The sequence below is a fragment of the Typopeltis vanoorti genome, chromosome 24 (genome assembly GCF_054136105.1).
Source record: "Typopeltis vanoorti isolate ZY-2024b chromosome 24, IOZ_Tvanoo_1.0, whole genome shotgun sequence".
Lineage (NCBI taxonomy): Eukaryota > Metazoa > Arthropoda > Arachnida > Uropygi > Thelyphonidae > Typopeltis > Typopeltis vanoorti.
Window position 1 is genome coordinate 63,739,430 of NC_143572.1, and position 26,104 is coordinate 63,765,533.

Sequence of the window (26,104 nt, forward strand, 5' to 3'; positions counted from 1 at the left end):
AAATGATTATTGTAAGAAGCATTTTATGTTTCTAATTTTTATTAATGAATTGACCAGTTCAGTACTACGCTTTATCAAAAATATAGCAGAAAGATCGTAGCAAAAAATTAACGTCTTGGATTTCGAATATTGTAATATTTGTCGATACGATCACAATTCAACATGTATCACAAATAATATTTAATATTTAATTTAATAATGAATTAATAGAATTAATATTTAATTAAATTAAATGATATTTAATATTTATTATATATTTGAAAGCTATCTCTAAAATAATGGCGCAATTAAGAAGAAATTTTCAAACTTAAAAAACATTACTTAAAGCATAACTTCGCCGACCCCTTTTTCCCATAAATCCTTCCCCTTCCTCTAAAAAACAGCTTCTCTTTTCAGCCCCCTTTTTCATCCTTTCCAACCCTACAAAAAATGCTTCGCCCATCCTTAAACATAATATATGTATATATTATATAAAAAAACCCGGGTTTTTTCAAATTAATTCTCCCACAATTCTCTCTAAGCCCTTCCCTCCCCTCCAACTCCCCTTTCAACACTAAAACAGCTGAAGTATGCACACTGCAGAAAGAAGACAGCCAACATCCAAGAAAAGGTATGTGCGAATTTTCTTCTACTATGCTACATATATTTGTCTCTAAAATACTTCTGCTAGGCCCTAAGAATTTTTGAGAAAAAGCCAATGACATTAAAAAAGGGGCACTCCTAAACAAAAGAAGGCAAAATAGCAGTAAAAATTATAACTTAAAACGTAACAGCTGCCATATTAAGTCTCTCTATGTATAGGCATCAAAAGCCAATTCCCAACTCTCTCCTTCAACAGGAACAGTAAACTAAACGCCCGAATCAAACTCCTTATCTACAAACTGATGGTTCGTTTCATACTCACTTACGCATCTCCGGTCTGGAGCCATACCGCTGATACTAATATTCTCAAGTTACAACGAGTGCAAAATAAATGTCTACGAATGATCCTAAACGCTCAGTGACTCATAAGAAATGTGCAACTCCATCGAGACACAGATGTCCCTTATATTGGCACTTTCCTGCAAACTATAGCAACACAAAGTTCTTTTCAAAAGCATCTGCCCACCCCAATAAATTGGTTCAAGTAGCTGCAAATTACGATGCAACGGATTTCTTCAAACATAAAAGACCAAAAGCCATCTTAATCTCCAATTCTGATGTTTAATCTTCAAGCCAGCTCAGGGCGAGCGATTGGCTCAAAAAGTTTCCACTCATTTTTGAGTAAAAAACGTTTCCCTATCAGATAGTGGGAGCATGAAAAGCATTTTGCTTCACCCTTTATGACAGAAATGTTAATCGTTAATCGTTTCTTATGTCCCGTGTGGTGTCCGGGATAAGAATAGCCTCACTGTAGCCCATGCATGTCGAACTAGGCGACTAAAATTGGTACCCAGAGAGGGTGAGTCCACCAGTTCGTTTTAACTGATGCTCAGCTATTGCTGTTACCCTCCTGCCAGGATCAGAGCATACAGCGCAATATTACCTTTTTGCTTCACCCATCTAGCCTATATATATATATATATATAGGCTAGATAGACTATATATATATATATATATATATATATAGCCTATATTTTAATTAGGAAATTTTAATTTCCTAATTAAAATTTATGTTTTAATTTACGTTTTGTAGTGGCTTCTATTTCTATACTAATGAATTAGCGGTCACACAAGGTGAGAATACCCTATAGCTCCCGGAATCACGGCCGCTGTGAACGCAAGGCGAACGAAGTAGTGCTCGATCGGACATAGCGCTACTTTGTTTGCCCGAGCCGGGCCAGAGGAGATCACGAGTATCATGTATTGCCGATGACGGCAGATAATCAGTCATAGGTCGTATTCAATGCGTAGTGTGCATTCTCAAATAGCCTACTCAACCCCCCCCCCCCCCAAGATTAAATCCTGAGTGCGCCATCGCACTCTGGTCATGACGGGGTAACGGCAATAGCAAAGACTCAGTTAAAACTTCATTGGCTACAGCATTGCCATCTGTTCCCGACTAATCTTCGAACTTCTTTGGGAGATGGACTGAGTCCTTGACGCTTTATCTCTTCATCTGATTTTAGCTTGTGTATGAGAGGATTATTGTAGGTCAACTACCCGCTCATTGTGAGCATTGTAGGCTGCATTACATTTCTCTTGTAATGGAGGTTTCGGTTTTTTGTGTTTGAAACGATCTGAGGGCTTGTAGTCCGCTGCCTGTTTGAATTAGGTGATTATCTGTGACTGCGAAGAATTTTTCTGCAATGCTTGTCATGTAGGTCTTGATATCTGGAAGGTTGGTTTCTTGGTGTAACTGGAGGTTTCTCATGAACCAAGTGGCGCCAAATTTCTCGCACTGACCAGTAGATGCCCTTTTACGGAGTGGCTCTGGGGTGATCCGGAGTCCACAAACCGATGTTAGATCATAGATGTTCTTATAGGCTTTGTGGATCTCAACCAAGACCAGAGGCATAGGGGATTTGTCCGCTCTAGTCTTTCAGCTGATCTTAATAGGTGGCAGGTCCTGGTGGTGGAGGTCAGCCTCAATTTCATCTGTATGTATATCTTCCGTGACACCCCGCAGTATTACCTTGAGATTTTTCTCCGAACTAAGAGAAAAGGTGTGGTATTGAATATTGCTAGAGTCTAACACTTTGGTCAGTTTCCTGTAATCAGTCACAGTAGCCGGCTGAATTTTTATAGCATCATCAGTGTTCTTTGCTGAGAGATACTGTATCTGTGAGTTTATCATGGTGGACCTTAATTGTGTCCGTCTTTTATTTTCCCGGAGACTATCGGTGGAACCCTCTCTTTCATGGCGGTCGAGGGATTGGAGCTGGAAGTATCCTCTTCCATACCAAAATCTATGGGAGGTTCTGTGTCAGTGGTTTCGCGCACACGTAACTCTTCAAAGTCTGGGGGAGCCTGCAACTGAGTAATGAGCTCCTCATTTGTATCGTCCAAGTTATCTTCTGTGACTGCAGAGGATGGGAATGAGTCAAAAAGATTAACTTTTCCCGGCCAACTATCACTCAGAAGTTTTCCTAATCTGAGGAATTCATTATAAACCTCCTCGAAAATGGTCTCGTTGAGAGGTTTTGCCATAGCAAATCCCTTAGACACAATCTGGTGTTTTCCAGCAGTACGATATATGGTTTAGTATGCCCTGTGATTTGGCTTAGAAGATAGCTTCCGATGGAACTAAAAATTGAAATTAAAGTATTTACTCACCTGCAACTTACAAAAACTTATCGTAATCAAAACGCTTGATCAATACATGTGAACATAATACTCGACACGAAAGCATAAATCGCTAAAAAAAATATCAATCAAATTCGCAATTCACCATCAAATATACACGACTGTATAAGTAAAGGTGAAATCTCAAAAAGACCAGATCGCGAAAACATGGTCAACGTATCTCTGAGTAGTGGCCCTTCCCTTAATGCATAACATAGACATATCCGCAAGGAGGTGTGTTGCATTATGGAAGATACTGAGATAGAAGTGATGTTAGCTTGCTCCACCTTTGCAACGAGTTTCCCGGTGTTGTACCACCTTGCCCCAGTCCTGAGGACACTTTCAGGTGCAAACTTTGTTTGATCACACTTGGATAAAGGATTAAACTAAATTTATTATTGTATCTAAGCCAGACGTTGGGTTTTAAACGAAAGGAATCTAGAGCATGTTTCTCAAAATGTTCCATATAAAAGTTAGCAATAGGGTGGGGGATAACGGCGAGCCCATGGCTGTGCCTTCCTGGCACAGCGCTTTCTAGGTATGGCAAAACGCTTTTGTATGGCAAAACGCTTTCTAGGTAGAAAGCGTTTTGCCATACAAAATAACCAGAACGTAATACATGCGCAAAGAGCACCATGATATCTGGAGGGAATTTGTTCTGTAAAAGAACGACTGTGTCATTGATTGGAATATTCACACAGTGGGCAGAGACGTCAAAGGTGACTAAGAAATCATCTTTTTCTAATGGAATGTCTTTGATTGAAGTGTGTTTCTGATATGGGGGGGGGATGACCTAACAAATCCTTTAGCGCTGCCGCTAATTTCTTGGCTAGGTGATAATTCGGGCTGTCTGTATCCATTCGACTACTGGCCGGAGTGGTGAGTTTTGTTTGTTTATTTTTGGTAGACCGTAAATTCTTGGGGAACGAGCGTACTGCGCAAGTAATTCTTTGAACTGTATCTTCAGGCGATGTAGTAATTGATTTTAATAGTTTCTCTGCGTTCTTTTTATTCTATTGGTTGGGTTGTAGTTAACAGGTTGGTCTGGATTCTACTACTGATGAAATCCGAGTAAGTGGAATATTTTACATTCACAGTGAAATTTTATCATAATTTTTTGAGCAAAAATAAGTCATCTGCTATACATTGTCTATTATCTAACCCTATTATCAGATTATATGATTTATGCATTGTTACTTTCTTTTTTGCTTAATCTTTGTGGGTGTTTGAAAAAGTCTCGTGTTTTTTTTTTTTTAATGCCATTTAAATTGTATTGCATTTCGCACTAGAGTAGGACTGACAAACTATAAGATAGGTATCTCTAATGTTTTGTCCATTGAGAGAGAGAGAGAGAGAGAGAGAGGGAGAGAGAGAGAGAGAGAGAGAGGGTGTGTGTGTGTGTGTGTGCACACACACTCTTACACTCTCTTTCAGCAGATTCATTTTTTCTAAATATGTGCTTCCGTTTAGAATAACGGTGGCACTTCCTTTATCGGCTCGAGTTATTACGATGTTCGGATTCGATTTCAATGATTTCACCGCCGTTAATTCGTGTTTCATTAAGTTGCTTGTAATTGTTTCTTATAATTTATATTTAAAGTGTTATCGGTTTCTAAACGTATTTTATCTGCTATGGTATTTGGGATGAATCTTAATCCTCTTTCAAGATTACAAATAAAATCCAATTTGTTCATCGATTTGGGTACTACGGCAAAGTTTAAACCTTTGCTAAGTAGCGAGGGTTCATCTTTGAATAAAGCTAGATTGGATAGGTTAGGTATGTCACTGTAACCTGCCGTCGATTGGTGGCTCCTGTTGTTTCTTGCTTCTGGTTGGTTGTTAAAGTTCAATGTTGGGAAATTCAAATATGTCCGTTGGTTTTGTCGATTTTTAGTCTATGAAATTTGGATATGAGATTTTCTTTTTAGTTTGATGGATATGATTCGTCGCTTTGTCCGTAATCTTTTCGAGGATAATCCAAATATCTGCGTTTAAGTAATTCGAAAGTTCAGAATTTACGTTTTATTTGGTTTTGAGTAACGGCCGAGTGTTTTCTAGTAGCCTGGATCTGTTATCTGAGTAACGCTTTCTCCATTCGGTGATATATTCGTTGTGCCTTTGTTGAGGTAAATTTTCTCTTTGGTTCGATGCAATTCGGAATGATATTGCTGTCCCTACAACGTTTTAAAAATGCCACTCGCTTGATCAAACCAAAAACACAAATCTTTAACTTATCGTATTGATTGTATCTCTTTTTTTTTTTTTTCAGTAGAGGTAGAGGTCTACCTCTACTGAAAAAAAAACCCGTTATTCTTCTGGCATGAGAATGCCAGTAGAATAACCGGTGAGCAAATCATTGTTTCTTTAGCTTACTGTGTGAAATGTAACTCAGCTTGTTCTTGTATATTTGTATATACTCCAGATGATGACTTGATATGAAGGTCAAACGTCTGGAAATTAAAAATAGTTATTTATAACACGATTGTAAGGTCCATAATTTCCAAAATGAATGATGAACTCAACTTTCCCACTCAAGTATTGATTTAAATTCATTTCTCGTAATAAACGTAAGCATTTTATTACACAAATTATCCTTAAATACTATTTAGCGGGCTCGATAGCTGAGCACACAGCGTCTTTACTTTCCCACCACAGTGATCTTGATTCCCGCTAAGGTATGAATGTTTTTGAGTGTGTCACATCGGATGAAGAAATCATCCGATGTGAGATCAGATCAGGCCTGAAGTAGCTTTAAAATATAATTGAAACTTTAATACAGAAGGATTAAAACTATTTTACGCAAATTCCGACTACGTATGTTTTAAACCTATCGCATATTTAGTATCGCAAATAGGCTAAGGTTTTCAGCAACCAAAACTTCATAAATCTATCTGGTAAACCATCTTAAATTATACAAATTCAAGTAAGTTTCGTGCTGATTTCAAAGATTATGCTTTGTGCATCTGTGGTGTCCATAAAATAAATATGGTAAGAGACACTAAATGAGCTGCATACAAGGCAGTGTTCTAACTAATTTTAACTTCTGGATTTGAGAGCTGGGTTAGAAATAAGATTCAATTAAAAATACAGAAATAAAAAGCAGACGACATCAATAGAAAAGCACTTCGCCACGTTTAGAAATGAAATTTCGAATTATGCTTTTTTGTATAACTAATATATTTATTTTATTTACTATTTTTATTTATTCTGTTTATGATGCAATAAATATATTTATCTTTAAAGGAACGAGAAAAAGTTTTTAAAGAAAAGTAATAAATAATATTTATTTTGCAACAAATTACAATATTCTACATTTTATGTTGGAAATATTTCACATCCGTTTTGTTTCGTTACAATCTGACTTCTCATCCGGGACATTTCAATCATAGATGACGTCATTAGTCAACATAGATCAGTTCTATACTAGAGGATAACTAGCCTGGGTGGCTATACCGCATTGGTTGTTCTGGTTTCGGGACATCTTAATGTAGCCATCAATTCCCCAGGAAGTTCCCCAACTGAAGAAAAAATAATAATAAAATAAAATTAATAATATTTTCTGTGACATTAATATTCACATGAATAATTTTTCTTTCTATGATTCACTATATTGACTATGCAGAGTACCGCCATCTATCGGTAAAATTAACAAACATTAGCTTGGTAGTAGAGATAATAATTGTTCTTCACAGATGGCAGTGAAATACAATAATTATTATTATACTTCAAATCATCGGTTGAATATTTTTTGTGAAGCAGAATTTTCAATTGATATTTCTTAATTTTTTATGTAAATCCGAACTGTTTAAAATGAAATGTTTATATATATTTTTTTTAATTTAGCACTTGTGTCGATGCTGTACTGAAGCCTCATCACCTCTCATCTAATACGCAAAGATTGATTGGGAATGCACTCCACTTCGGCGATGGTAAAAGGTAAAGATGCTTTCTACTGATTTTTAAAAAACGTTGAGGCTAAACAGTCTCACTTCTTCCCTTTTGACAATGAAAAGGAATCAAAAGGTGTTTTAAAATTTTCTAAACTGAAAAAATTAGTGTAAAACTTGTCATTAAGATTTCTCCTATAATTTTCAATACCCTCATTTTTTAAAAATGATATTTCCCAATAAGTCAATGGAAATTCAATGGTGCATCTGCGTTTTCTTAAAGTTAAAAATATTAGATTTAAAAATTTTTTTATTAAATAAAAAAAATCTATTTTGTCCCATTAGCAGTTACTGGATTTGTCCAGAACTGGCTAAAAGTATTTCAAAACTTCTTTAAAAAGTTATATAATAAAAGCTAAAAGAATGCAAAACTGTCTGATTAATTAATTACACTGCCTTTAATTAAAATATCTGTTCACCGTGAATATCTCGATGCCATGAAGCAGGCTCTCAAATTCCTCTGGGAATTGAGAACCTTTGTTTAGGAAATCTACTTCAGATGCTAACAAAAACTAATTTCTTTCCACTTTTAGCTTGCGAAAGGTAAGAAAATTACTTTATTTTATTTATTTATTTTCAATATAAAACAATTATGGTGAGAATTGTCGTTTAACTCACCTGTTCTTCACCAACCAGTAATCTTTGCCGTCTTCAGTACCGTAGCCCACTGTAAGCACTCCATGATCCAAGAAGATACTGCTGCATTCTGGTTCATCGTAAATACCGCTCCTGTATAAATAAATAGAAAGATTAATATTTAATTAAAAACTGAGGAATGATTTGACAAGAATAGAAGCTTTTGTTTTAACAGTTAAAAAAGTCATCACGTGGCACATCAGCTGGTATCAGATACGAAATCATCTAACCTACTTTTATTGATATTATTAAAATATATATATATATATACTATACTGTACATAAAATCCTTTGCCCACTCATAGTACAAATGTAATTGAAAGCTAATTAGTTATTTGTTCGTTATTATTTATGTTCTGTAGCAACTTTAGATTGATAATTTTGTATTATGCGTTGAATTAGTACAAAAAATAACCTACTTTGTTGAGATAATTAAAAACTTGTATTTGACTGTTTGCATTTATTTAAAGATTCATGAATTCTAAAGGTTACCGCTTATATATTTTAACTGTTCAATGATCACTTACTTGTAGCTCTGGAAGCTGTCTTGGCTGGCATCAATAGCGACTGATATCGGTCCAATGGTAGCTACAGCGTTCTTCAGGGCATCTTCATCCCCGCTGGGAATATCAACGTGTCCAGTACAGGTGGCACCAACATTCTTTTTTTTAAATTGGCATGTTCCATCCTGCGCAGTACAAATATAAATAATTATAAGTCAGACTTCATCTCTCTGAATTAGCCTATGAATTATCTTAAAATATCTTCTCCTACGATTCATCCCAAATTTAAACTTAATTTTAATATTCTCGCATCTGTTCAAAATCTATTTAATATAATATTTATTCCCTTTAATGTATTTGATTAATGCATTCAACTTATTAATGTGAAGATCACACGTGATCTTACCTCAGCAGTATAGGGATAGGATTTCTCAGTATCAATGCCTTTATTCTTCACTATATAGTCGAACCCATTGTCCATGAGTCCACCTTCGCAGCCCATGTTGCCTACAGAAAAACAATAAAAAGTTATAAAGATAGATAACTTTACATTGCAAATATTTTTGCGATATTACAATATCTCATGTCTGTTCTGAAACAAGAAACGTATATTAGAAATTATGTTATTATTTTTAGCTCACCTAGAAGAAACATTTATACTACACTATAATTTTCTCGAACAATGCATCGTAAAACCTATATACTCGCTAATAATTATCAATCTTAAGCCATAGTACATGTTGAATAACAGTAATGCATTATAAGGATCGATCCTTATACTAAGAGGACAATTATGAACAAACCTTCTGCTTGAGAACAATCAACAAGGTTCTGTTCGCTGAGAGACACCAATTTTCCTGTCTTCTTCTTGTGTTGTCCTTCAAGAGATCCAGTAGTGGAGAAAGCCCAACAAGATCCGCATTGTTCCTATGGCAACACAAATCATTTCCCTTATTACTTTTTAATTAACTTGTAGGAAATAAAAGGATCATAATAAGCAAGCATTCTTCAACTGTCTTATGAATTTCGTGATCACCCACCTGGTTTTTCACTGGGGTTACGTAACCCTCTTTTCTCCAGTCGACTTCATCAGGGATGTGGATGTTGGACAGTAGAATGAAAGCGCTACCTGTCTTACTCTCGCCTTTTCTCATTTTGTAGCCGTTCATGATGTTAGTAAACTCTTCAGAAGTCTAAAAAAATAAATAAATAGACTTTTTTATTTATTAAACTAAGAATAAGGAAAATTAATAACAAAGGTAATACGTACTAATCAAGTGTAATAATTATTATAATTTTAGTTATAATAGTAATTGAATAATACTATTTAATGATTTCAATTCAATTTTATTTTATTTATATTTGTTATAAATTTTTAACTTTATTATATTTAATTGATCTGTAAATAATATAATTAAATGGTACTGATTATTTTCTTTTTTATTGTAATAAAGAGGACATTATTGTTATAATGAAAAATTTGTAACCCCCCCATCAGAGAACTTACCCTGTCCGAATATTCATTTAGACCAAGGCGGTAACTGTGGATGCCAAGATCGGCTTCAAGATTATGCTCAATGACTTTGGACACCTGACCCTCCCATACCTGGCGACGTAGGAATTCTTCCCTGTGGTGATAGTTCTTATTGTATTTTTCCTATAAAGACAAAACACGCATTTCACTTAGACTTGACAATATATAGCAGTAGAGTATAATAATAAAAATGTAATATTTGTTTATTTGAATAAAATATTCTTGCCTTATATTGTCTCCGGCTAATTTGACCGTATAAAGAATTGATTAGTATAAATTTCATATGATCTTTTACTCAGTTTATTTTTTTATTTATTTATGATATTTTTCATTTGGATTTAAAATGTTTTATTTACTTTCTTAAAGTATATAGATAAGTGTTATGTGATAAATCTCAACTATTACACCTGTGCTATGACATAACCGTGAGAAAAATTTGGGAATCCTTAGAAACGGTACAGGACCCAAAAATATTTAAATATACACCCAGGTATCATATAGTCTGTATACATCCTGTCCATAGTTAGCCAAAGACATGCATTCGAATGTGTGACACGCACAACGTGCTCAACAATGAAACACACACTTCGAAATATTTTAAACCAGAAGTCTCCTCTTTAACTGGATAGCAGTTGTCACTTTGGTTAGTCTTTACTAGCGGACCACAAAAGATAAATGATTAGCTGATGAGATAGAGTACAACAGAATTTGAGCCTTAGCTAAGAGAAAAGTCAGAAAAAGATGTAGACAATCCTCGAACCGATTTGTTTCTAAGAACACGACCGACATACATGAAATTAGACCCAATGCATATAATTTTTTTAGCATCTCAATTCAGGTATTAAAAAAAGTAAATAACGAAGAAAATTTCTTAATTTTTATTCATAATTAAGAACCAAAAATAATGACAAAAATCCTCTAATGAGAAAACGAAATGTTTTCTATTAAACAAATGAAATAACTCAGTTATTTATTTTTGTATGATGGTTAAGGATGTTCGAATATGCAGTTACTATTACGTGGGTCACAAGAATTCTTCTTTTTTTTTTTAATCCGAACTGAAAATTTCTTCCTTACCTTGAATGTTTCCCAGTGTTTGTCTAGATTAGGAGTAAGACACTGGATGTAACAGACGAAACTCAAGACAAGCAGTAGCTTGAAGGATGCCATGGTGACAGCTGAAATGAGAAAAAAAGATTTAGATGTGAGAAGTTATTGTAGAATTATAAGCAATCCCACTGTCTGATGTCCTTGGACCAGTTTATGAGCTCAGTAATAGCAGTTTGAAATGATAGAACACATGAAGGTAAAAAAAAGTATTATTTTATTGTTAACATGGTTCCTAAGGAGACTGGTCCAAGGACAACCTAACTGTGGGTAGCGAAATTATATACGGATATTTATGGATTTCGTTTTCTATTATAGTGAAAAATTTACGAAATACCATTCTTCCCTTAAAATGTAGATTCTGAATTATGATTTTTTTTTATCATTAACAGTTCTTTTGAGTTCAATAATAGTTGTTTTTAGATATACAGGCATATCCCGGTTATACGATACCTTAGGTTCCAAATCAACTTCCTATAGCGAATCACTGCTGTTTTTTTTTTTTTTTATTTACTTGTAGGTGCATGTAATGATTTAATAACTTTTTAAAGCAGTGATATATATGCATACATGACTTGAGTAAAAGATTTATTGATGTCAGAGACACAAGCGAATAATTTCGAATAAGTTTCTCAAACGAAAATGTTATTCTGAACAACTTCTCTGAAAGGAGCTTGCCATCCAGTTTTCTTATCTACACCATTAAAAATGTTTCAATATCGGCACTCGCTTTTCCGGATGCCTGCAGTAATAACTAATGTAGCAGTATTAACTGCTAAACCATTTTAGGGACGTTTATGGATGCCTACAATATTAACTTGTTTAAGTTTCACTTGGACTTGTTACAGTTCAAGTGAAAAGTCTTGACGTAAAGTGAACAAGGTTTTATGCCTCTCATAGAAGCAACAGCACCCTTCTAATGAATTTTATCTGCCATTATTATAAAAATAGTTATTATTATTATTATGCCGGCAAAGGTTGGTCGATTGGTAGAGCCTCTGCTACTAATGGCTCAGTTAAGTAAGTTTGAGCGCGGTTAGTAGTTGGAAGGGGGCCAATCGTTCGATGCTGTCGGCACTCTCTCCCTCGATGAGTCTTTGGACTCCCTGGAGGTGTCAAAATAATAATAATTATTATTATTACGTGACACCTCCAAGAAGTCCAAAAACCCATCGAGGGAGGGCTCCTATTCTACAATTCTCATTCTACCAACCACGGCGAACTGCTTTGTCTACACCAACGCCACCACCCTCACTAGTATTTTCACAGACAATCCTAAACTATTATTAAAACAAAAATATTATTAATAAAGAGACCTCCAGGGAATCAGAAACTCACCGAGCGAGGCCACATACTCGTGCTACTCGCACCAGCTATCATACTTATTCTTGAATTCGTTCGCACTGCTTGAGCTCACCAACATCCAAAGGCAATCCATTCCAATCACGCACTACCCTATGAGAGAAAAATCTAGCCCTGATCCACTTCTTAGCAACATTCATTCTCAGCTTCCCAGGATGCCCTTGTGTCGTTTCCCCACCCTCCATAAAGTGAAAAATTCCATCAATTGAAATCCTGTATGACCCTTTCAGAAGTTTGTGAGTCTGAATCATATCACTCCTCTTTCTCTTGTTTGCTATGTGGGCAGTTTACAAATTCCCAATCTGTCGTAATAATCAGTATTGCACAATCCGTATACCATTTTGAACACTCTCCTTTGTACTCTCTCTCCACTATAGCAGAATCTCAACGGAAACCAGACATGCTCACAATAGTCCAAGTGAGGTCTTATCAAGGCCTTGTGAAGAGGTAAAATGACATCCTTATCTTTACATGTGAACGTTCGTTTGAGCATTGCAATTATCTTTTGAGTTGTATTTGCAATCTTTGCCGCATGGCCCCTGAACTTCAACTTCCTATCTATTAACACTCCACTATCCCTAGTCTGAACAGTTTATACAAGCATAATTCCTACAATATAATACATTGGATAGTGAATGACTTTATATTTACTAACATCGAACTGTTATCCATTTCCCCATGCCCACAATTCCAGCTTCTTCAAATCATTCTGCAAGTACTACATTTAGTAGCATTCCTGATTACCCTATCTTTGCATCATCAGCAAATAGCTGTATGTCGCTTGTCAAATCCTTCCCAATATCGTTAATGTGCAGATTGAATAACAGTGAACCAAGAACTGATCCTTGTGGTACACCACTTGTTAACTTAAGCCATGCAGACTCACCCCCCCACACACCCATATACCACTTTTGATATCTGTCAGTCAGCCATCCTATTATCCACGCTAATATTCCATAATCCACTCCCATTTTCTCCAATTTATACAGCAGTCTACCATGCTGTATTCTGTCAAAAGCCTTAGCAAAATCCAAAAGTATCATGGTGTATCCATTCCCCTTTGTCTAGTTCATTGGTAATATTGTTATAGAATATGAGCAACTTGCTAAAACACGACCTTCTCTTAGTAAACCCATGGTGTTCGTTGCAAAGTAGAGATTCACTGTCAACCCATTTCTGAATGCGAGCCCCTAACTAATTTTTCTAAAATCTTCACCACAATCCCTGAGATACTAATTGATCGATAGCTGGATACATCGGTCTTTGCACCACCCTTTTGCAATGGAATTACCATTCATTCTTTCCACTCCTTGGAATCTTCCCTGTTCTGAGCCTCAATTTATATAGCCTTGTTAAACGAACAGCCAGTTCAACTAAACACTCCTTTATCATCCATGCTGATGTCCCATAAGCCCCAATTGCTGAATTCTAAGACTTCATTCTCTAATACCTCCACCTCATTCACCTCAATTTTTTATCTAGTGAAGAGACAGCACTGAGCTCAATGTGCATACACCAGGTTCATAGCTTTTAGCAAAATGACTACTCATAAAAAATGATTAACAATAAAAAATAACATAAAAGTTGTTGAAACCGTCGTATGAGCGAAATGGGCATTGGTCGTAATGGAAAGGCGTTGTAAGACGATTATGACTGTATTCTTTTCTTCTTAGAAAAATAAATATAAATAAATAAGTGAAATACATAAAAAAAAAATAAAGCAGAATAAATAAAATCAAACTGAATAAAAATGAGCATAAATACGTAAATCATCAAAAGACATGAAAACATAATACGTAACATCGCCAAAATATATTTGAAAGTTATTGCAAGCAAATGAAAACATATTTTTTTCGTGATGAATTATTTGTAATAGTCTGATTTTTAAAGTTTAAAGGTGTATGAGTCCATTCAAGAAATAGCAAACAATATACTAATATTATTTAATTATTCCAAGAAAATTTACTAATGTTTTATTTACACTATTATTTCATAAAAAGTAAATCATATTTTAGAACGCTGTATCCTAATGCATGGTGAGATATCTCTGAAGAATCAGATGACAAAACTTTAAAAAGTATATGTCCATTATTGACTCAAATTTGTAGATGGAAATTAAGTTCATCAAAATCATGCTATTTTTCTTTAATATATAAATAGTTTTTGTAAGCTGGTTTACAAACCATTAATAAGATTACTTTATTTGCAATCTATTTATTATTATTTTATTGTATTTCGTTTCAAGACGAAATTATAGTTAATATACAAATAGTTTTATGTAGTTTTTTTTAAATGTTAAATATTTAAAAGTTAAATTAATTTAAATTAATAAATTAAAGTTAAAAGATATTCTGCAAGTCCCGTTTAACACTAATCAATTTCCACACTAATTAAAGTCTACTTACATTAAAATGACCAATCGCAGAGCCGATCAGAGAAACCAAACGATTCAACTTGTGCTGAAAATGCGAGTGAAGACCAATGGGAAGGTTTGCTTTTATAGCCGCAAATTTCATTACGTGAAAAGCAAATTACAGATAAGAGCAAGGCTTACGTGATAGGGGAAGATTAGGTTTTTCCACGTGACAATATCAGATGTGTATGTCTCATGACTTTAGAGAGAAAGAGAACGGAAGAGATGGTAACCCTATCTGGACAGGATAATCTTATCTTTTCGTCCTGTCCGCGTCAACAGAAAAGTCATCATTTTATTATGATTGTCTTTTATCTTCAAGCAGAATAAACACTTGCATTTGATGAGCCGTGTGATGTTGGGGAACCATGTGAGATCAGACAAGAGAGACAAGTTGCGTAAACGAACATTTTTTGGGCAATTCTGATGTAAAGTTTATTCCAATAACCACTAAAAATTCACAGTTTTTACGGCTATGGAGTATTTTGGAGGTAAATAGAAATAGGAGTCACTTCATTTTCACTTGTTTTCTCTTTTATTTTTGCATATTTTTTGTTACAAAAATAGGTCTTACACATTAGTATGAATGCGAGTGATAGAAAATCAGCAGCCTTTGATCTGCACATGAAACCACGCAGGTATTCAAAGTCAAATCTGATAACGGATGGCTGGCATTTATTCCCAGCCATCCATTTCCATGCTCTCTGAAAAGTGCAAGATATATGATTGTTCCTTGACCGGTTTTGCACGTTATATGGGATGGAAAAAAAACTTCTATTCCCCCCCCCCCGCCCAAAGAAATACTAACTGACCACAAGTTGAAAACTTTCTTGTAAAAGGTCTTGCGTTATAGATGATATTCGAACTCAAGAAAACGGATGGAACAGGAAAGTGTAGTTTCCGGAACCCAGTTTGTCTGAGTTACGAACAATATTTCTTCTCAGACTGAGCTCACCATCTTATAAAGATACCTCTTATGTAAAATAAGTGAACCAACAATACTGAGAAAGCATGAAATTTAGATACGATTTAGAAACGGCTACTTGGCTAACATTGTTGTTTTAATTTTTCAGAAGGTAAATTTTCACTTGAAATTCGACATGACAACTGGAATTCAAACATTCTAAGTGCATTCATATTCTGAATGAGCGAAGGATTTGCTTATGAATTTTAATGTGATTTACTTTTTAAAAAATCGGTAATTTTAGAAGTTCTGAAAAATTTGTTTCTAAGATTATAAAAAAAATGCACTTCTATACATATATACACATAGACACAGACATTCTGTGGATATATATATATATATATATATATATATATATATATATATATATATATATATATATATATATATATATATATATATATATATATATATATATATATAGTCATTATCATCATCATCATCAAATTCCTGACATGTACCCTCAAGGGGTGTACAGGATATGAGAATACTACATGAAAAATTTACATCATTACTAACTTCCTATCTACAATTTTCTTCCAAACCAATCTGTTACTTGTCAAGACTCCAATATTATCAGATCTTATATTTCTATCGTCTAAGGCATTTTGTACCGTATCAATCCACCTATATCTTGGTTTTCCTCTGGATCTGTTTTCCTGCAAACTTCGCAGAGAACACTTGTTTTGCTAATCTTTCCTTGCCCATTCTGTTTAAGTGGTTTCCATCGTAGGCATGTTATCCGTACCGATTCTCTTCAATCGCCTGGGCATAGTTCGGTGACATTTGGGTTGGGTTGGTAACAGCCTTCTTTAAATGCTTCGGTCAACTGCTTCACAAGAAAGTTCTGTTTGTCACTACAAGCCTTCTCAGACGACGACAGTCTCGTTCATGACAGACTCTCTTAGAACTACAGTTACGCCTCTTATACAAGCAATGATGATTATTTTTCCACTGATTAAACAGCCGGGATATCTCACCTTTTGAGAAATAAGTCAGCCCTGCTTTTTTCAACATCGTGGCTCCAGTCAGAAGGGCACCCACAATAAGCCCTTTATCAGACTACGGAAGATTCTTTGTTTTACCCATTGTGATCAACACTATTGGATTAGTGACAAGCAGCATTTTTAAAGTTTCCTAGAACACGTGATGACGCACGTGACTGAGTATTTTGCATATAAAAAACTTTACGTACATCTGCATAAAGGTTTCTAATTCAGTATCCGATATGTGTTCAACACAATATACGAGGGTGGTCTGGAAAGTTCTCGGCCTTGACCATAGATGGCAAAACTATCGGCAAGATTTTTTTTTTCTCGGTTGTCACATCTGTCAAAAGCATCCATTTGAAATTGCAAGTCATTCTATTAAGCAGTTTGCTTTATACAGCTGTTTGAAGTAAAAGTGTTGTCCATATCAATTGAAATGGATAATATTGAGTACCACGAGGTTATATATATTAAAAAAATCAGTCAGGGGAATGACAAGAGTTCAAAAACTAAAATGATGTTACGTGATGTTTTTCTGAAGAATTAAATTAGAGCCACAGGGTTTTTTTTCCCGGAAATTCGTTTTTTTCACCCCGCATACAGGTAAACCGGTCATGGGAACACCTGCGATTGACAGACAAATAAACAGTACTATTGTTGTTGTTGATGTTGTAGGTGGTGGACGCTAGATGGCGTTCCGGCAATAGTGCCGTTTTATAGGTGTAGAATTAATCCTAGAATACTTAATTTTACTGTTAAATCCATGTTTTCTAATATTTTGTAATTTTGTAGAATCTGGATAAAATTATACGAAATTTAGATGCGTGGTGCGAGTTCGTCTCAGCAATCTCAATTTAAGTCTCTTCAGCCTTAACGTGGTCACAATGGAAAAAGAAGATTAAAATTTGTGCTTCTGTAAACTTAAATTTGTAATTCAGATTGATGATAGTGGAGTAAAGGTCGCATAAACAAAATATTATTATAAGGGAATACAATAAATAGCATATTTTCAGAACTATGTGGGATATTTATTACTTTCCATTCCACTTAAAGTTTATTTCTACGTTGATTCATTTTGGTCTCTTTTCTAATCTCCTCACGAGGAAAATAATCCTTCCATGTTAGCAGGCATTCTGTAGACTAAAAACCCTAAAGAAATCATATTGTTTCAAACTAAATAATGTTTCTTCTCATCCACTTTCCTGTCATGGATTTAAGCTGCACCTACCTAATCCGAGAACCCAAATATAGAGTTTAAACAATTGTTCAGTTGCAACGCCACTGCATATTTCCCAACCTGCTTCTTATTTTGTTTAATATCCAAGTGGATACCGCTAACATAATAGAACTTGAGGATTCTCTGTATTATCTCAGGTTGTTAGATACCTCTTTTGATTACTTAACGTGCAACTTTAAGCCACCCTTAAAAATGATGGCAGGAAGAGAGAAAATGCATTCTCAGTGGTGAACATGAAAAACCAAGAACAGAACTCATATCAATTATTATGGCCACTTGAGACACAATCGGGTAACTGTCAAAATGATTTGCAAATTGACTTAACAAAGTTTTGACTTTTGACATTTATGACTTTAGGGGTGTAGCAAGATACTTTTCATATTCCCCGCTATCTGTTGCGGTTTACAGTGAGGGTAAAATGTATGATCAGTTTGCTCGCCCTGAAAGGGCATGGAGATTATGCATCGCTATAGGAGGCTAATGTAGCTTTTGGTCTTCTATGTTTGAATATGTTCGTTGCCTCGTATGCTGCAGCTTGCTGAACCAAATCGTTGGGATGTGAGGACGTCTTTAGGAAGAACTTAGATGCTAAGGATTGTAGGAAAGAGAAAATATAGGGAATATTTGTATCTCTATGAAGTTGATTGTTTCTAACATACCGCGGAGCGTTCAGAATCATACTCAAGCACTTGTTCTGCACTCTTTGTATCTTGATAATGTTAGGATTAGAGGTGTGGCTCCAGGCTGAAGAGGCATAGGTGATTATAGGACGAATCGTCATCTGGTATAGTTGCAATTTGATTCTGTTGCTGAGCTTGCTATTGCTATTAATTAACGGATAGATCTGAGCTATGGCTTTAGATGCCTTTGCGCACACTGACTTGATGTGTTGGTTGAAAGATAGCTTTTTGTCGAGAATTACAGCCAGGTATTTTGTTTCTGTCTGACAGGGAATTTTAGCATTCAATAATAACACATCTCCTGCAGGAGACATTGGCCTTTTTCAGAAAAGAACGGCTGAGCTTTTCAGGGGGTTTACTTCCAATCTCCATTTGTAGAACCAACCCTCCAACTTTAGAAGTTTTCTTGAAGCTTTCTGGTAATGAAATGGGGTAGGAGAGATCTGGTTAGTATTGCTGTATCGTCCGCATACAGGGCCAAAAGGGAAGACATCGGATTGTGCAGGATGTCCGACATGTATACAGAAAACAGCAATGGAGCCAGTAGGGATCCCTAAGGCACTCCAGCAAAGATATGGCGCTGGGATGAGTTAGAACCGTTGATTTTAACTTGTATTGATCTGTGCTGAAGATATGAATGGATTACATGAACCATTTTTTAGTGAGGTACCAGCTGAGATAAGTTTTTGTAGGAGTCCAAAATGCCAGATTTTGTCAAATGCTTCGAATAGGTTCAGGAAAACAGTTCCTGTGCACTGGCGCCAATTATAGCTGGTGGTGATGTATTCCACAATTCTGTGGATTTGCTGGGTAGTACTATGGTGTTGCCGAAAACCAAACTGTTCTTTAGGGAGGATGTTTAGGTCATTTACTAAGGTTTGGATTCGTGAGAGGATGACCTTCTCTGCAACCTTACCCAGATTGGAGATGAGACTGATTAGACGATAATTTTGTGGTACGTGTGGGTCCTTGTCTGGCTTATGTATAGGGATTATACCAGCCATTTTCCAGGTGGAAAGAAAATAGTGAAGTATTAAGATTGCATTAATTATAATGGTCAGGTGCACTACAGCTTTTCGAGGCAACAGCTTAATCACCCTATTCGAAATGCCGTCTGGTCCACGAGCTTTATTGTACTTTAGTTTTTTAATAATATCATATAATTCAACAGGTGATGTTGGTGAAATATGGTCAGTAGTGGTATCTGGGAGTTTTAATACGTGTCCAACCTGTTTGTGGATTTTGTATAAGTGATTGAAATCTAAGTTGTTATATGAAGGTTTGCACTGCACCTCTAGATTCTTTACTATGGCTTCTGCCTTATCTATATCTGTGTGAACTAGCCCCTGCTAAGAGATTATGAGGGGGGGGTCTGGTTTTATTTTTGATGTTTCTCAGTAACCCCAGATAGAGTGATCAATAGGTGAGATAGAGGCTAACGTTACATCCATCCCGAACTTGGTTTCTATAAGTGTTAAGTGCATCTCTCACTGTCTCGTTCAATCTATTAAGAAATGTTTTGTTCTGAGGAGCGTGAGTGTTACGAAATCTCTTTCTAGCTCTGTTCTTCTCTTTGATCAGGTCATTAATATCCTCGGGCAAACGACCAGGCTTGGAAACAGGTTTGTAGAAAGTTTCAACCGTCATAGTGGACTTAACGTTGGGTGAGTCTAGTCACTGCAGATTCCACATCTTCTGCTTCTGTGCATATGTGAGAGACAGGTTCAATTTGATCCATAAGTTCTTTCAACAATCTTCCACGATATGCATGAGTGAGAGGGAGGAGAGAGGTATTCTTGTTCTCCCAGTTGTAGTAGAATTGGGTTGTGATCCGATGACAGCTCGTTTAGTGTTTTAAGGCGGTACTGAAGTTTAATATCTTGCAGGATAGTTATATCGAGGATGCCATCAGTGCCAAACGTACTGAGATGAGTTGGTTCAATAGGTCCAGCCTAGCCGCTTAGTTTAATCCTGTGTAGTTGGAAAGGATGCAGCCATTTCTGCTGGTGTTTTTACTGTTCCATGCAGGGTGCTTGGAGTTTATCCTCAGCAATAATGATGGGTACTCTTACTCCTAAAATGGCATTTAGATCAATGTGCAGTAGAGTTTTTAAGGATGGATTTTAAGCTGAATAGATTTTCAATCTGCCGGCAGAGCTGGAGAAAAGTTCTATGCCTGTAATTTCAAGGTTAGTGTTTGGTGGGTTGTTCACAGAATGGTGCTTAATATAATTTTAATGAAGATGGCAGTGCCACCGCCTCTGTTGTTGGATTTGTCATTTCTGTACATGGGATAACCCCGAATTTTTGGAATGTCAGAGGGTCTAAGGTGTGTTTCACTGATTACAATATTATCAGGTTGGTATCTGTAAGTTAAATCTTGTAACTCCAGAATTTTGTTCCTTAAGTCATTCGCATTCCATGCAATGATCTGAAGAAAGGAAAGAATGAGTTTGTTTTTATTTATATATGATTGCTGTGAGGATGGCCTGTGTTTCCCTTAGGAATCTTTTAGGTGTCTGCTGCTATTGGCTGATTTTGTTCTGATATTGGTTTATAAGTACAGGCCACGTCAGCATAACTTCTTGTTTGCCTTTTGGCTGCCACTGTGTTTGTAGGTCACGATTATCGCTGCCGAGTCTCAGATTGAGGAGCAGGGACCTCAGATCATCTTTTACTAGAGAAAGAGGGCGGTTTAGCTATCTACATCCCTCTGTTTTTATGGGTGCTGAGTACATCCCTTGTAGTTTGCTGGATGAGGGTCACCACAGTTGGCACATTTAACCGAAATGGTTTTTGGTTTGGTGCACGTGTTAGTCGTGGTTCTTAGCACATTTAAGGCATTTGTACTCTGCCTTGCATAGTTTTTGAGCGTGGCCAAATTTCTGGCATCTATGGCATTGACACCAGTAGATGCCCTTTTACGGAGTGGCTCTTCGGCGATCCGGAGTCCACAAACCGATGTTAAACCATAGATGTTTTTATAGGCTTTGTGGATCTCAACCAAGACCAGAGGCATACGGGATTTGTCCACTCTAGTATCCTGCTGATCGTAATAGGTGGCAGGTCCTGGTGGTGGAGGTCAGCCTCAATTTCATCTGTAGTTATATCTTCCGTGACACCCCGCAGTACTACCTTCAGATTTTTCACCGAACTAAGAGAAAATGTGTGGTATTGAATGTTGCTAGAGTGTAACACTTTGTCAGTTTCCTGTAATCAGTCACAGTAGCCGGCTGAATTTTTATACCATCATCAGTGTTCTTTGCTGAGAGATACTGTATCTGTGAGTTTATCATGGTAGACCTTAATTGTGTCCGTCTTTTCTTTTCCCAGAGACTATCGGTGGAACCCTCTCTTTCATGGCGGTCGGGGGATTGGAACTGGTAGTATCCTCTTCCATACCAAGATCTATGGGAGGTTCTGTGTCAGTCGTTTTGTGCAAACGTAACTCTTCAAAGTCTGGGGGAGCCTGCAACTGAGTAATGAGCTCCTCATTTATATCATCCAAGTTATCTTCTGTGACTGCAGAGGGTGGGAATGAGTCAAAATGCTTAACGTTTCCCGGCCAACTATCACTCAGAAGTTTTCCTAATCTGAGGAATTCATTATAAACCTCCTCGAAAATGGTCTCGTTCAGAGGTTTTGCCATAGCAAATCCCTTAGACACAATCTGGTGTTTTCCAGCAGTATGATATATAGTTTAGTATGCCCTGTGATTAGGCTTAGAAGATGGTTTCCGTTGGAAATAAAAATTGAAATTAAAGTATTTACTCACCTGCAACTCACAAGCAATTTTCGTAATCAAAAAGCTTGTTTAATACATGTGACCATAATACTCGACACGAAAACATAAATCGCTAAAAAACATATATCAATCAAATTCGTAATTCACCATCAAAAATACACGAAACACTAACAAGCGGGCCACCATTCTAAAAATTCCAGTTTTTATTTATTGTATTGTAATAACTCCTTATAAGGACTGGCTTAAAGGTGCGAAGCAACTTTATTTATTATTTAGAATTATTTTTATTTTTTTAGAATTATTATATTTAATAAATATTATGATGTTAAAAACTTAATGGTGTATTTAACATTTCTATATATATATTTTAAAAAATTAAACGTTTTAAATTTAATTTCTTTAATTTTAAATAAAATTTAAGTTACATTATTTTTCTTTCCAAGAAAATAAGTAAACTATAATTTAAAACCTTTTCCACTAAATGTTTCATGGTGATACATATTTGTCAAAGTACCAAACTATATTTAATCACATAAATAAATATATAAGATGTGATTAAAAATATTTCAAAAAATTAATCGTAATATTTCATACGAGAAGTATAATTAGTTAAAAAATTTTAAAATAGTTCACAAACCATTAATAATATTACTTTAATTTATTCTTATTCCTTGGTTTATTTATCAAAAGTCATTTACAGAACAAATTAACTATTTGATTTAAAAATTCTTTAATACAGCTTTTTTTTTTTTCATTAAGGATGAAATTTCAAATAATAGAATCTTTTTAACGTGATCTCACAGATTCTCACGGGATTTCAAAAGTGAAAGTTAAAAAAAACTTAAAGTTATGAATTGCTTGAATCGTTTGATAAAATGGTAAAATCTAAACAAAAAGTAAATATGAAACTCAAATTATCGATAATAGTAGGTTTAAGTGGATCGCATTGTTTATGCTGACGATGTGAAATCTTTATGTTCGGTGAATTTATAGAGACAGATGCAACCTATCTTCTGGACAGGATAATTTAATGTCTTTGCTTTCGCTCTCTCCAATAGATCATTCAATACTTTTTTTTTTTCATCGTTGCCTTAAGGCAGTGTAAAGAGATTTTGTAAATAGATTTTGTCCGTGTGATACATTGCAGTAATTATAAAAAGGCTACTTTTTTGCAGTCATTGAGCATAATGTTCTGTAGCAACTTAAGGTTGATAATTTTGTATTATGTGTTGTAGAAAATTATTATTATTTGTTTGTTTATTACTTTTGTTCCTCTTTTTCTATTATTTTTTTTTATTAGTCTCTTGGGTGGAATGTCTTTTAGTGCAATATTATTTCGAATATCCTTGTTTTTATAAGTAGATTTTTATTCGCTTGCTTCCTGTTTTGTATATATCTGCAAACAGGAATAGATGATCTCTTATGACGTCATTGGATCACTTATTTTCAGTATTCTCTTCCCCTTTACGATTTATATAAATTAATTTCTCAGCGATGCTTTTTATTACGATAGTAGAGTTTGAGTATCGTGGGATTATGCGTAGTGTGTGTGTTTGTGGGTGGGAAAAGAGGAACAGAAGTTGGATTATGTGTGAGTTCTTTCTCCTTCACTGTGTTAGTCTGGCTCAGCCATTCGATTAGCCTAGCGACTTAACAAAAAACATGAAATGCTAATCTCATTTAAATTTAAATGTAAAATAGAAATCTAAATTCGACAAATATAACCCAAACGGTTTATTTTTTCCATCTGTCATGGCACAATCCACCCACACACCCACACCCACACACCCTTGGCGAATCTTCTCTGGCTACTTTCAGTTCCCTTGACATACCTTGATAGTTCTTCCTGTTTGGTTTATCTCCTGACGGAAGCATTTGGGACTGAGTCCACCTGCGACTTGTATTTTCTTTATCTAAATAAAGCTTTTATTTTATTTTATATTTATTTTCACTAGTATTCTTTGGGAATATGATTAACTCAATCCTTTCTTTTAGTGTTGCACAGTGATCAGCATTCATTTTGGAAATTATGGACTTTACAACCGTGTTATAAATAACTGTTCTTAATTTCCCGATGTTTCGATCTTCATATTAAGATCATCATCATCTGGAATATATACAAATATACAAGAACAAGCTGGGTTATATTTCACACAGTAAGCGAAAGAAACAATGACTTGATCACAGGTTATTCTACTGGCATGACCTCTAGTGAAAAAAAATGAAACATATAAAATTAAAAATTAATTAAATATTTAACATTGGAGAAACGTTCTTTCATATTGATAGTTTTCTTACAGTAACAATCATGTCCTGTTTTTAATATGACAGTTATTATATTAGATTTAAGATTCTGGATTATCTACAGTCCTGTTTATATAGCTCTTATGATGAAAGTTCCCTGGGTAAAAAATATTTCATTCATATTCTTGGGATTTTTAGACCACCATTATTGTTCAGATTGGGGTGGTTGATAAGAATCTCACAGGCTTCCATAATTTTTGCGTTCATACCATGTTTTGGTGTGTAAAACAACTTGTGCTTTTCTAATCAGAAAGGCCAGCTTCACCATAGTTATTATATTTAATGTGTCGTTTATGTTCCTTTTGTCTGATAGAATTGTGCGTCCCGTTTCTCCTATGTATGGCAGATAACAGGTGCAATAAATACCGTATATTCCAGGGTTGGTCAGCGGAGGGAGTGAGCCTTTGGATCAGTTGAGTAAGCTATTTAATTTTGCAGGAGGTTTAAAGGTGTGTCTTTGAGATTGTATTTCTGTTGTACTGTGTTTATTTTATCTAATGTCCCTTTAATGTAAGGAATGGTTATAGTTTTATTGTAGTGTGTTTTTCCTTTTTTTTTTATTTGATATCGTAGAGAATTTTATTAATCGTGTTTTGGCTGTAACCGTTTTTTAGAAAATTATTGCTGATAACTTTAAATTCGTCGTTCAGTGCTTGTTCTTTGGAGCAGATCTTCAGGGCCCTGTTTTTGTTAGAGTACTAATGACACCTAGGTTTTGTGTTGGGTGGTGGTAGGAGTTTATGCGTATATATTGGCCAGTTTGTGTTAGTTTCCGATAAACAGTGAAGGAAAGATTGTCAGAAGGAAGACGTGTGACAAGTGTATCTAGAAACGGAAGTGTGTTATGTTTTTCAATCTCAATTATGAACCGTATGCGTTTGTATTGTTTGTTTAGGTGGCTAAGGAAAGTGTCTAGTGTCTGACGGCCATGGGGACAGATAGCGAAAACATTGTCAACGTATCTCTGGGTGGTGGCCCTTTCCTTAATGCATAGTATTATACATATCCGCAAGGAGATGTCTTTTGCATTATGGGAGATACTGAGATAGGAGTGATGTTAGCTTGCTCCACCTTTGCAAAGAGTTTCCCGGTGTTGTACTACCTTAAGTCTTGAAGACACTTTCAGGTGCAAACTTTGTTTGCTCACACTTGGATAAAGGATTAAACTAAATTTATTATTGTATCTAAGCCAGACGTTGGGTTTTAAACGAAAAGAATCTAGAGCACGTTTCTCAAAATGTTCCATATAAAAGTTAGCAATAGGGTGGGGGAGGGATAAGAGCGAGCCCATAGCTATGTCTTCTTTCTGTAGGTAGAAAGCGTTTTGCCATACAAAATAACCAGAATAATACATGCGCAAAGAGCGCCGTGGTATCTGGAGGGAATTTGTTCTGTAAAAGAACGACTGTGTCATTGATT

General features: G+C 35.5%; 1 protein-coding gene across 1 annotated transcript; it reads right to left on the minus strand.

The window, feature by feature from the left end:
- Positions 1–6,552: 6,552 nt before the first annotated feature.
- Positions 6,553–14,820, minus strand: LOC150093310 (cathepsin L-like peptidase). Its single transcript, XM_090413773.1, has 9 exons — positions 14,759–14,820; positions 10,962–11,062; positions 9,858–10,007; positions 9,391–9,543; positions 9,154–9,277; positions 8,757–8,857; positions 8,375–8,535; positions 7,830–7,940; positions 6,553–6,782 (listed from the first exon to the last, which is right to left on the minus strand). The coding sequence occupies exons 2-9, from the start codon at positions 11,052–11,054 to the stop codon at positions 6,683–6,685; spliced, it is 993 nt and encodes a 330-aa protein (XP_090269899.1). The 5' UTR covers positions 11,055–11,062; positions 14,759–14,820; the 3' UTR covers positions 6,553–6,682.
- Positions 14,821–26,104: the final 11,284 nt, after the last annotated feature.

Excerpts from the sequence above, each read along its gene's own strand:
- LOC150093310 (XM_090413773.1), bottom strand. The coding sequence starts at position 11,054 with ATGGCATCCTTCAAGCTACTGCTTGTCTTGAGTTTCGTCTGTTACATC. Across the intron at positions 10,008-10,961 it reads AACACTGGGAAACATTCAAG|GAAAAATACAATAAGAACTA; the intron begins GTAAGGAAGAAA and ends TTGTCTTTATAG. Across the intron at positions 8,858-9,153 it reads TGATTGTTCTCAAGCAGAAG|GCAACATGGGCTGCGAAGGT; the intron begins GTTTGTTCATAA and ends GTTTTTCTGTAG.